The following is a 13,794-nucleotide window of genomic DNA, read 5'->3' as shown; positions in this document are numbered from 1 at the left end:
TGTGAAACAAGAGCTTTTAACAAAACAATCCTAGTTTTTTCCCATTTTAATAATCAATATTCAGAAGGATGAGTTGGAAAATAACACATCCAGGCAGGTAATATTATTTTCGAATATTGTTTCCAATTTTCGGTTTAATGACAAAATCCTAAATCTCTGAAATTCTAACTGTTTAATTTCAATTAAGGGTGTGCAACACCTTGCTCCAGCCACAGACTTTTATAAGAAGTTTGCTTTGGACTGCTCAGGCCAGCAGGTGGCGGTAGATCTATTTTTACTGAGTGGACAGTATACTGACCTGGCGTCACTTGGTAAGAAAGCATTTTTCGTTTTCTTTATGTTACTTCTATAATATTCCTGACAAGTGAATAAAAGAAACACTGTTCTTTTGAACTTGAGGTTTAATAGTTTTGTTTTAAATTAGTTGTATGATCATAGGCCCTGAAACAAGTGATTGGACTGTACTGTATATTACAGTTGAAGTAATCACGTAGTAGTTATGTACAGCTGTTTAAAATGCAAAAATGCAAGTTGATGTGAAAAACAATTTGAGAAGTTAATTTATCGATGAACCCTTGAGACTGCATGCCAAAACTGAATTCAGCAGAAGTCAATAAATTTGTTACAATTTAAAACTTTTTTCATAGAAAAGAAACCAAAAGAACTGCGGATGCTGTAAATCAGAAACAAAAACAGAAATTGTTGGTAGAGCTCAGCAGGTCTGGCAGCATCTATGGAGAGAAATCAGAGTTAACACTTCACGTCAAAATACCCTTCCTCAGTTCAGAGGAAAGGTCACTCAATCAGAAACGTTAACTCTTTGACTGAGCCTGCCACTCAAAACAAGTTGAAAAACTGGAATGCACTTCTGTTCCTTGTGCATTATTTGATAAGGACCCAATGAGGGAACTACTTTATGTTAAGTATTCTTACTGTTTGACCAGACATATTATAAACCGAATGTCACTTTGGGGAGCTGGTGAAACCCAAATGTTAAGGCCTGCACAGAATGTTAATTGATTCAATGCAGGTTGTGTGGCGTTTGTGTAATCCAGTATTTGTAAAATTTATTTCCAATCAGGAATTGCTGTTTTCATTTTTGTAAGTAAAAATTATGATTTTTTTATAATTTAAAAATAAATTGATATTATAAATTAATATACAAACATGAAGAGACACAGGACCAAGTTAAGTTACAGATTGGAGTTTTAAAGTAAAATGACTGTCAAATAAAGCACTATAAATCTTAATTATTCTTTATCCTGATAACTTGCTATTTGTTATGTCCTTTGCCTTGAGTACACTATGAATCAGACACTGCACCTGAACAAACTAATTTGATAGAAAATTGTGGAAGAATTTGTTTGCAAGAGATTTTAGATTTGAGGAGCCTTAGCATTTTCTACAGGTCTTGTTTGCTTGATTGCTGTAGATTTGCATGCAGTAAGGAAATCCTTTACTCTTTGAGGTGTAATATCATATTTCAAGAAATCAATAAATGATTTATTCAACTTATCAGCCTTTCCTTGATGACCATAAAAAACTCTTCATAAGCTCTGGTGTTTAAAATGACTTTCTTTTCTTGTAGCAGCCCTCAGCTTTAAGGTGCCCTGTGTTATATGTGGTTTATGGGAAGGATTATGTATTTTATGATGACCTAATAACACTGCTAATGTACAGATCTTTTATATTCTAAATGTAATCGTGCATAAACATCGCTATTTGCTGAAAAGGTAAATCTTCTCTCTATCATTCATCATGTGGAGACAGTAGTGTAGTGGTACTGTCATAATCTGGGGACCCCAGGCTAATGCTCTGGCACCTGAAAATTAAGGGCTTAATAAAATAGTTATTAAATTAATAAACATTGTGCCTGTAACAGTGACCATGACAACTGTCATCAATTGTTGTAAGAACCTCCCTAGTTTGCTGAGGTCCTTTTTTATGTAAATTAATTGACCATCCTTCCCCAGCCCGGCTACACATGACTCCAGACCCACAACAATGTGGCTGACTCCGAACTGCCCTCTGCAATGGCCTACTTGGTTACTCTGTTTAAAGGCAGTTAGGGATGGGCAACATACATCACCAGTATCCGTGCCCCATGAAAGAATAAAGATAAAAAGCCCTGAATTAAAAAGAACAAAGATAAACACACAAAGTATAAAGACAAGGAAACAAGAACTTCAGTTGAACTATAGAAGAATTATGGAGGAGAAATAAAAATCATAATGAAGACTTGAAATAATTAACTAAAGTTAAAACAAAAATTGCAAAGAAATCTTTATACAACTAAAGAAATTGCATGACTTAATTTCTGACTCGTTTAATGAGTTGTTATTATTTTACTATGTCTTTCAGAAATATTTGCTATTATCACATGCACACCCTAATGTCCATTACGTCAGAACACTTACAGTAATTGACTTCTCACCGAATGATTGTACTTGCAAAAGACTTCGCACATTTTGTAACAAGTGACTGTTGGCAAAATTTAAACCTACTTTATGATAAATGTGGTGTTTTCACAGCTTGTATGTCAAAATACTCTGCTGGATCGGTCTTCTATTATCCATCATTCCATCACGTTCACAATCCTGCTCAGGTGGAGAAGTTTCAGAAAGACCTCAAACGGTATCTCATTAGGAAAATTGGATTTGAGGCGGTCATGAGGATACGTTGTACTAAAGGTAATATTTCACTCTGTATGCATCTTTTGAAAGTTTTATAGTCTGTACATTTACTTGTTAAACAGGGCTGTACAAGCATATTTTGCTTTGCGCTTTAAAAAACAAAAGATTTGCATTTCCATAATGCCTTCCATGATCACAATGTAATTAACTATACAATCAAAATATTTTAACTTTATTATTACAAAACTCTTAACTATTTTGTATGCAATGAGTTTTTTTTAAAAAAGGCAATACAAGAATAAATATATAATCTATACATGTTGATTGTGGGACAGGACAAACTCTCCTCCTTCAAGATAGTGCCATGTTATCAGAAAACAGATCTAAATAGCCGTTGCCATAATCTACAAAAGCCCAGGAGGCACATCTCATATTAGAGGGAGACAAATTATTACATAGCTTGAGGGGTACCACTTCAAATAGAGTATGGGGCAAGGTGAGAATGCAGGCCTTAGTAAACCACCTCATCCAGTACAGGGATTAAATCTATGCTGTAGAGTTAGTGAGTATCATGTTGTAGCCAGCTAAACAGTCCATAATTCAGTAGAGAATCAAGTTCGATATGGAAAATGGAGGAAAGTTTTAAAAGAAAGCAAGCCAGCGAAGTGTGAGAATAAATGGCTCCTCGATTTAACATTTCAATCGAAAGACAGCGATTTTGACTGTGCAGCACTTCAGTGCTGAGCTGAAATCTCACCCTAGATTTGTGAGCTCAAATCTTTTGAGTGGATCCACAAGCTTCAACACAATGAAGAGTGCTGCTGATTGAGGTAGCCCCTTGGCACCAGAACTCAATGGAACGAGGGGTAAACTAGAAGATTCCCCAGCTGGAAGTGAGATTCTGAGCCACAGGAAATGGGGGTAGTAGAAGATTACAAGACTATCCGGCCTCTTGATCACTTTCCAGAGGAGAAGGAGCATTATCATAAAAGGCAGTGTATCCTAATCTGAAATTTTTCACACATGACTGGAATACATTTTGGGCTGAAATATAAATGAATTCTGGTATCTATGTGGATTCCTAATGATTTGTGTTGTATGTGTTAGCTTAGCTCGTTTGGTAGCTGTACAGTTCAAAGCCGGAAGGTAGCTAATTCAAGCCTATTTGAGCATTGATAATATAATAGTGAAGATATTTTACATTGTCAGAAAATCAGTGATCAGGTAAAATATTAAATGATGTCTGCACATGTCTTAATAATTCTTGTATACTTTAGAAATTTTATTTTGTTATTTTACAAAATGCATGGAATTTCTCCAATCTTCTAGACGATTCTTCCAGTCTTCAACCCACACTGCCAAAAACTGTCAAAATTGCCCTTCCTCCAAAGTAGAACTTTAACTTTTAAATCCAGTCTATCCTTCTCCATCACTGTTCTAAAGCTAATAGAATTATGGTCACTGGTCCCAAAGTTCTCCTCCACTGACACCTCAGTCACCTGCCCTGCCTTATTTGCCAAGAGTAGGTCAGGTTTTACACCTTCTCTAATAGGTCCATCCACATACTGACCAGAAAACCACCTTGTACGCACTTAACAAATTCCACTCCATCCAAGCCTTTAACACTATGGCAGTCCCGGTCTATGTTTGGAAAGTTAAAATCTCCTACAGTAACCACCCTATTATTCTCTCCGATAACTGAGATCTCCTTACAAATTTGTTTCTCAATTTCCCGCTAACTATTGCAGGGTTGATAGTACAATCGTTTTGATCAGTTGTAAAAAATTGTAGTTCAAAAATAATTGCAATTATTTGTTTTGTTATATGTCAAATATAAGTGAAAGCATTATAGCGCCTAAATGGTAATGATTCTTATCCACAGGTCTTTCCATTCATACTTTCCATGGAAACTTCTTTGTACGTTCCACTGATCTGTTGTCCCTTGCCAACATAAATCCTGATTCAGGATTCACTGTGCAAATGTCTATTGATGAAAATCTGATTGATACATCAATCGTATGTTTTCAGGCTGCATTGCTTTACACTTCAAGTAAAGGTAGGAGAATGTCTTACATATATGTTTTTTTTTAAAGTAGTATGTTCACAGTTCTTAATGTAGCTTAAGAAGACCAGATTCTTTATTTCCACATTTGGCTATTTCATTCTAAAGGTTTTTGTTATTAATAAAATGTACAAAATCTAGTGGTAAGTGTGTTACGATTAACTAAAATTATAGAGACTTTTAGGTATTTGCTTATATTAAAAAGTATCTTACCTTCTCAGTTGATAAGAGTTGTTTCAATTGGGTCTCAAGTACTGTACAGTATGTTACAAAAAAGTAAACATGCATTTCAAGTTTTTTGTAAATCTTGAGTGATCCAAAAAATGCAAACAGTCAGCTAAATTCCAAAATGTTTTTCAAATGCCATGTAGATTTTGTGAATCTGAAAAGTGAGTACTCTGTTTGAGCTGAGTTATTTTAAGGAGGAGTACTGTCAAATATTGAGAATCGGGTTTTAACAAATCAATAAGTCTTGAGAGCAAATGATTATTGAAGGTGTAGTGCATTACTTTCTTTAAAACTGGTTTCACAAATGGTGTTACTATTAACCCTTGAAGGAAATTCTTTTAAGGGCAATTTTACAAGCATGCAAGCTCAGTTTTGAAGTTCTTGTATGCTGTAAGTTAGGTTCAATGTTCTGTATGTTATGTTCCTCAATTGAGACATGGTGGGCCAACAACAATGTCCCCAATTATGTTGCAGTTGAGGCAGATCAAACTTAACCATTATTGACTGAAGTTGGCACTTATTCCAGTACACTCCGAATATCCCTCAGACTCAGGCTTTGCTAAACAAAGCTAAACTTACTCTTGAATTGTTGCTTCATCCTTTCAGAGAGTGACACTAATCACCTTTTTAATTTTGTGTACAGTGGGGCTGTTCCACCCCATGCTATCTTTCATACTGCAACTGTATGACCATATTGATATTCATAAACCTTTAATACCATATTTATGCTGGCAATAACCAGATAAATCAACATTACCTGTTATGGCCATTACTAGTGACTACAGACCATAATGATCTTCATTCCATAACGTAATCCTGTCAGAAAGTAGAAGAGTGGAAGTTACAAAATAACTTCGGAAAAATGCCAACAAGAATTGTCAAAATCTGCCAAAATACGTGCTTAAAAAGCAGTACTGCATAAGTCTTAAAATATGGTACAAAGTTTTGCCTATATTCTATGTTATTGTTAGAAGTAAGCTACTGCTGGCTTGTCTCCTCCAAAAGGCCCACTGAATAAGGTGGCCTGTTTTCTCAGGGTCTCTACCACCAGAGGCAAGGTCAGTAAGGTACCCCTTTTACTTTTCCTATTTCATACGAGATACGTGGATACAAATAAGGCTTCTGGCTTCTGTTCCTTACAAAATAAGTGCATATATATTCAAAGACTTCATTGTGTGAAAATAATTTTCAAAACAAGTGACATTAATATTTGTTTATTTTTGTAGGCGAGCGTCGGATTCGAGTGCATACTTTGTGTCTACCTGTTGTGAACTCTGTGGCTGACGTTTATGCGGGAGCAGATGTGCAGGCTATTACTTGTCTTTTAGCTACAATGGGTAAGTGGATGTTCTAATGTAAATGGGAAAAGTCCAAGCAATGAATGAAGAGACCAAAACACAAGAATCCATGTTCCTCCTTGAAAAGTGTGAACTTAGTTGCAACTGCACTGGAACACTATTGGCCATTGAGGTGTGTCCTCTTTATCAATAATCTTACCTCATCATTTTGAATTTGTTAACTGTGAGCGGACGACACGCTGCACCACAATTTTACAAAGAACATAGAACATTACAGCACAATACAGGCCCTTCTGTCCTCGAAGTTGTACCGACCTGTCATACCGATCTCAAGCCTATCTAACCTACTCTCTTCCATCTACGTCCATACGCATATCCAATGACGACTTAAATGTACCTAAAGTTGACGAATCTGCTACCGTTGCAGGCAAAGCATTCCATTCCCTTACTACTCTGAGTAAAGAAACATCTGACATCTGTCCTATATCTTTCACCCCTCAATTTAAAGCTATGCCCCCTCGTGCTCGCCGTCACCATCCTAGGAAAATAGCTCTCCCTATCCACCCTATCTAACCCTCTGATTATTTTATATGTTTCAATTAAGTCACCTCTCAACCACCTCTCTAATGAAAACAGCCTCAAGTCCCTCAGCCTTTCCTCGTAAGACCTTCCCTCCATATCAGGCAACATCCTAGTAAATCTCCTCTGCACCCTTTCCAAAGCTTCCACATCCTTCTTATAATGCGGTGACCAGAACTGTACGCAATACTCCAAGTGCGGCTGCACCAGAGTTTTGTACAGCTTCACCATAACCTCTTGGTTCCGGAACTGGATCCCTCTATTAATAAAAGCTAAAACACTGTATGCCTTCTTAACAGCCCTGTCAACCTGGGTGGCAACTTTCAAGGATCTGTGTACATGAACGCTGAGATCTCTCTGCTCATCTACGCTACTAAGAATCTTGCCATTAGCCCAGTACTTTGCCTTCCGGTTACTCCTACCAAAGTGCATTACCTCACACTTGTCTGCATTAAACTCCATTTGCCACCTCCACCTCTCAGCCCAGCTCTGCAGCTTATCTATGACTCTCTGCAACCTACAGCATCCTTCATCACTGTCCACAACTCCACCGACCTTAGTGTCGTCTGCAAATTTACTAACCCATCCTTCTACGCCCTCAGCCAGGTCATTTATAAAAATGACAAACAGCAGTGGACCCAACACTGACCCTTGCGGTACACCACTGGTAACTGGTATGTATGGTGGTAACTGTAATTTTGTATGGACCATCCAAGAATAAGACCATTGAAAGGTCTGGAAGTCTGGCATTGTCCATGTTTGTGTACTGTCCAGCAGAAAGATCCTATAACGGCATGCATTGATGGTTGAGGTTCCGATGATCTCCATCTTTGGTCGACATGACCACAATTAGTGCCAAAGTGCTTGTTCACTTGATTTATACACAAAATTCTTGAATGTAGAGCTACTATCTTGCCCCAACAGAACGTAAACTTTCCCCACAAGGTCTGATTCCTCATAACCTCATTTGTCACAGGTGATTGCCTTCAAATAGAGAAGCTATACGCATAACTGGACTCCCTTTCTGTTAACAACATCTACCTTTTGCTTTATTACTTTTTATTATATTTTGCAGTTCATTGTACATACAGATCACTCTGGAAAAAGTTGCCCCTCAGTTCCCTTTTAAATCTTTCTGCTCTCACCTTAAAAAATATGGCCCCCCAGTTTTGAACACCCCCATCCTAGGGAAAAGACATTTGCTGTTCACTTTATCTATACCCCTCATGATTTTATAAGTCTTTGTAAGGTAGCCCCTCAACCTCCTACACTCCAGTGAAAAAAGTCCCAGCTTATCCAACCCATTCTTAAAACTCAAATCCTCCAGTACTGGCGACGTCCTAGTAAATCTTTTCTGAACCCTTTCCACCTTAATAGTATCTTTCCTGTGGCAGGGCAACCAGATTGTACATAGTACTCCAAAAGAGGCCCCTCTGACATCCTGTACAACTTCAACATGACATGACAGCTCCTATACTCAATGGTCTGAGCAGTGGAGGCAAGCATACTAAACACCACCTTAATCACCCTGTCTACCTGTGATGCAGCTTTCAAAGAACTATCTGTCTGAACCCCTAGGTGTCTCGTTTGACTGTACTACTCAGGGCCCAACCATCAATTATATAACTCCTGCCCTTGTTTGTTTTACCAAAATGCAATATGTCGCATTTAACCAAATTTTATTTCAATGCCACTCCTCAGCTATTGACCCAATTGATCAAGATCCCTTCGCAATCTTAGATAATGTTCACTGCCAACTATGTCAACTAGGAATTTTGTTCATGTGCTATAATGATAACTTAGCACGGCTATCAAAAATGGGCTATGCACTTATCCTTTACAGTCGAGCCAGGAATACTGCTTGAAATTTGTCTGTTGATGCAGCAGTTGTCATAGAGGTAACCCATATTCACTGGATTAGAGCTTCTTCGAGGTGGAATACCAAGTTTGCTTATTTCCACGTATGTAATGTGGCCTTACCTTGCCTTGTCTCAACTCGTTTGACACTGAAATCTTCAATTGTTCCTTCGTTATCTCTGGGCTTGACTATTTCAACGCATTCTGGACTGATCTTCCACATCTCATCTTCTGTAGAATTGAAGTCATCCAAAATTGCGCTGCCTGTACCTTAACTCTTAGCAACTCCAGTTCCCTTACCATCCCTGTACTGACTGACCTACATCTGCAAACAGCGTCTTGATTTTAAAGACTCTTGCTATCTGCTTGGTTTGGAATTCTAGTTGTCAGGTGCTGTTAATTGGTAAATTATCAGTTACAACTCTCTGGAAGGTGTTTATAGAAACAAGTTTTGAAGACCACAGGACATTGCTACCAGAGATTAACACTACATAACAATGTCGAATGTTGAATTCATATTGGTAGTATTTTGCCTTGATACTAAGAGCTGAATGTAGATTTTGAACCTGAGTATATCCTGTGGAAAGCCCGTATGACCAACATATTGATATGTTGATAAGTCAACAGCACAGTTTGACACTAAACCACATTAGGATGGCTATTAGGACCAGTAACCAAAAGGGGTAGGTTTTAAGGTACATCTTAAAGGAATAGAGAGACAGAGAGGTTTAGCAAGCTTAGTTCAAGGCTTAGTTTTTTTTAGCTATCTGAGGCATAGCCACCAACAGAGGAGTGAAGGAAATCGAGGGCAACTTAAAAGGTCAGAATTAGAGGAATGCAGACATGTAGGACAGATGTGGGGGCTGGAAAATATCACAGAGGTATGTTAGCTTGATGTCTTAAAGGGACTTGAAAACCAGGATGAGAATTTTAAAATCAAAACTAGGAATCAATACAGATCAGTAAGCACTTAAGCATTTGTCAAACAGAACTTAGTGTGCATTAGGATGCCAGATGGCTCAATTTTGCATGAATTCAAGTTTAAGGATGCTGCTCAGGAGAAATTTGAGATGATTAAGGCTTGAATTAATAAAAATGTGGGTTAGGCTGTCATCAACAAGTAATCTGCAACAAGTGTAGATTTTTACCATTAGAAATAGTGTAAATTTAATAGCCTTTCAAAAGTTGAAGGAATTGCGAGGTGAATGCTCTGTGAAATATTTTCACCACTTTTTGTTTTATAAAAGCCCTTGCTAATATGTCAGGTGATGAATTATTCGGTGCTGAGAATTTTTTTCTCTTACTTTTTACTGTGACGTCATTGATCTCGTTCCATTTTAATCGTTTGGTCTTTTGACAGCTATATGGTTTCAATAATTTTTTAGGTCTTAATCTGTAATCTATTGTTTTTTCCTCAGCGGTTGATCGATCAGTTTCCTCAAGTTTATCTGATGCCAGAGATGCCTTGGTAAATGCTGTTGTTGATTCCTTATCTGCATATCGTTCCACCGTTTCTAACCTCCAGCGATCTGTGTTAGTCGCTCCCAACTCCCTCAGGCTGTTTGCTCTTTATATTCTGGCTCTACTGAAACAGGTACTTGTTTATTTGAAAAAAAGACTAAAATATTTCCACTGACTGATGTATTTTTAAGCAGGGACGTATTCTGAATGTGTCTGGATGATGATGCAATTTTTTCCATCCAACAGGAGGATGCTGGGGGAGGCAGTGGCCTAATAATAATAACACTAGATTGTTAACCTAGAGACCCAATTGCAATAGCAGGTGATGGAATTTGACTTGAATTCTTTTTTTAACCTGGAATTAAGAGTCTAGTTATGACCATGAAACTGTTAGGAATTGTCAGGAAAACACTGTAGTTCACTAATCCCTTAGGGAAGGAAATCAGACCTCCTTTACGTGGTTTGGCCTACATTTGACTCTTAACCACCCTGTGAGCAATTTGGTTTGAGCAATAAGTACCTAATACTAAGTTTAAAGATGCATGTTCCAGAACAGTTGCAGCCCTTCAAGCCATTAGCAATGACCTTAAATATTGTATGATCTGCTCTCAAACATTTATCATTGCTAGTGGCTCAAACTGTTCCTTTAGAAGACTGTTACATCATGACCCCCAGCATTCTCTTAAGGAGACCTGATGATAAAGTGTAAGATCCATCATGTAGTGCTACTGCCCAATTTAAGGATGCTAAAAGCGACAGCTGTAGATTCCAAGCTCCTTGCAGTGAACTAGATTCAATATACCATTTGAGTACTGGTTAACAGTAGGGATGCTGTGAACTGTTTGCATACTACATTTTTTACAAGTTTATTGAATATGCTGTAATTATTAATTTGCACGGCACAACTAATTGCTTTACAGCAAGCGTTCAGAACAGGCACTAGCACTCGATTGGATGAAAGGGTCTTTGCCATGTGTGAGATGAAGACACAGCCATTAGTTCATCTGATGCTGACAATTCATCCTAACTTGTACAGAATAGACAATCTGTCTGATGAGGTTAGTGATCAGAGCGTTACTTCAGATTGTAATTTTAAGAAAATTAAGATTTTTTGATTACAAATGCAAAATGTAAGACCGTAGACCTAAAAAGTTAACTCCTTCGTTTCCTGCAGTTGCTACCAGACCTGCTGAGTAATTTCTGAATTTTCTGTTTTTGTAATGTATTTTACCAACTGTTGGGTGCCGTGACTGGAATTTTGCCAGTCCTTTGCCAGTGAGCTGGGAGATAGGAAAGCTGGTAAATCGGCGTGGGAAGAGGTTGAAGGTGATAGGGCTTGTCTGACTTTCTCACTGTTTTCTCATTTTTTTTTTATTACAAGGAAGTTAGCAGATTGGCAAGGACCACAATGAAGTCATTTAAGTCACTGACTTCCTATCCCATGTCCAGTGGGCTCAAGGATTGGAATGGTCACTAGGCCCGAAACGTCAGCTTTCCTGCTCCTCTGATGCTGCTTGACCTGCTGCATTCATCCAGCTCTAAATTTTGTTATCTTGGACCAGTGTTGGTTTTGGCTCCCTGAGAGCCACCCCAAGAACGTTGGTTGACCCTGTGGTAATGATACTATTGGCATTGGACAAATACTAAATTTGCCGGGTCTTGCCTTCAAAACGGTATACTTGTTATTGAGGGGAACGGCCATAGGGAATCCCTGCACTGTCTGCCTATTCCCTTTCTCTAGCCTGACAGTCATCCACCTACATCTTTCCTGTACCCTGGGTGTGACCACCACCTTCTCACTCTTCTCTATCACCCCCTCAGCCTCCTGAATGACCTGGAGTTCATCCAACTCCAAATCTGGTACTGTAACCTGGTTTGAGAGGAGCTGGAGTCAGGGGCACCTGTTGCAGCTGAAGCCAGAGGGCACAGCAGCAGTGACCCTTACCTCCCACATCCTGCAAGAGGAGCATGCAACTGCCCTAGCTTCCATTCCCTCTACTCTAGATTTCCAGAAGAGGGGGGGGAAAAAAGCCTTACCTTACCAACCCTCCACGCAGTCGTTTTTATTTGGTTCAAGGAGAAGGATGGGTGGGAGGCTCTACATGTGTAGTGTTTCAGGTTTAGTCAATGCCTGAATATATTAGTTCACTTCCCGGCTCATGTCCTCACCTCTCCCACTGCTGTCATGTGACTTCAGTTAGAAATGACACCCGTTGTGACTGTAGCAAAGGTAAACTCTGCCTCCTCAGCCTTCTCAACCTGCCTTTTGACATAGTCAGGCATATCATCCACCTGCAATTCCTCTTCACTCTGGTTTTGCTCTTGGAGTAGCTTCTCTTCCACCTCTCGTTATTCACATGATCCCTAAATATCTATTCTTTTATCTCTCCTATTGTTCATTTGACCATTGTCCCTTGATGACCTCATTTGACAACGTCAGTTTCAACACATCCAACAAAGACATTCAGCTTATCCCTTCACCAGCTCTCTTAACTCTCCAGTGTCACTTTATCAGCAGATGTTCCGCAATGGTAAACGTTTGGAAGACGACAATTTTCAACCTTGCCAAAAACCCCATTCCTAGTTACTGAGGCCCTCCATCACCCTGACAACTGCCTGAGGCTCGATCAGATTGTTTGCAATCTTGATATCCTAGTTGAGCTTTTGATCTCATATCTTCACCATCCTTTTAACTGAGACCACCCTTTTTCACCTTGCAGCCATTATCCTACCCAACCCAGCGTTAATTCATCTGCTGAAACCCTCATCATACTTTTTTGCTCGACTTGCCAAATTAATACACAGTGGTGGTCAACCTCTGACATTTTCCCCTCTGTAAACACAAGGTCTGCCAGAGGTTAGGACAAAGTCAGCTTAATTGCACTAAATCCTCGCACAATGTCTTGTTCACCAATCACATCTCTGTTCACTGACCTGCATCAGCACCCAGTGAGACAACAACTTTATTTTAAGCTTCTTTGTTCTTTTAAATGTCTTTGCGACCTCCTCACTCCCTACCTCTGTAACCCCTTTCTTCCCTATGACCCTACAAGATAGCTACACCACTCCAAATTGCAATCACAATTCCATCAGTGGCCTTGTTTCCAGGTGTCCGAGTTCTGAAATACTGTCTATAAACCTTTCTGCTAGTCTTTGGTTTTAAGGAGCATCTTAGAGGAGCAATCTCTTTGACCAAGCTTGTAATGATCTTTCCTCATATCCCTTTATATTTCTTTAGTCAATCTGTTTGACTAAAACCTGCAAAGCATCTTTGGATGCTTACCATGCCTAAATCATGTAAATACAGATTATTGTTAATGTATATCTCCCACTTTAATTATCCTTTATATGCTTAAAAAAAGGTTCTTTTTCTAACCAGTGTACGTTATGTATAATTTGAATTGCATGCTGTTATGGAGCAAATTCAAGCTGTTCTTTTATCAGAAAAGTTGGTCATTTCTAATAGGACTGTGTCTTGTAAAATTTATCTACGTTCGATGTCATGGTAAACTTTTGCCCATACTTTCACTCTTTCATAGAACTCCATTTCATAAAATCCCTACTGTGTGAAAGGCAGGCCATTTGGCCCATCAAGTCCACACCGACACTCTCTGAAGAGTATCCTGTCTAGATCCATCCCCATAACCCTGCATTTCCCATGGTTGACCCCACCTAA

At 38.8% G+C, this 13,794-nt stretch overlaps 1 protein-coding gene across 4 annotated transcripts in view; it reads left to right on the top strand.

The window, feature by feature from the left end:
* LOC125452572 (protein transport protein Sec24B) overlaps positions 1–13,794 on the top strand; it is a 116,635-nt gene that overhangs the window by 96,051 nt on the left and 6,790 nt on the right. For all 4 annotated transcript variants that reach the window (XM_059645594.1, XM_059645592.1, XM_059645586.1 and 1 more), the window contains 6 exons: positions 188–311; positions 2,532–2,690; positions 4,516–4,689; positions 6,150–6,260; positions 10,076–10,251; positions 11,039–11,176. In XM_059645594.1, the coding sequence (XP_059501577.1) occupies positions 188–311; positions 2,532–2,690; positions 4,516–4,689; positions 6,150–6,260; positions 10,076–10,251; positions 11,039–11,176 (882 nt within the window). The remainder of the gene's footprint in view (positions 1–187; positions 312–2,531; positions 2,691–4,515; positions 4,690–6,149; positions 6,261–10,075; positions 10,252–11,038; positions 11,177–13,794) is intronic.

This window comes from Stegostoma tigrinum, chromosome 1 (assembly GCF_030684315.1).
Source record: "Stegostoma tigrinum isolate sSteTig4 chromosome 1, sSteTig4.hap1, whole genome shotgun sequence".
NCBI classification, from domain to species: Eukaryota; Metazoa; Chordata; class Chondrichthyes; order Orectolobiformes; family Stegostomatidae; genus Stegostoma; species Stegostoma tigrinum.
Note: the sequence above shows the minus strand (reverse complement) of the source record. Positions and strands in the feature narration are given on the sequence as shown.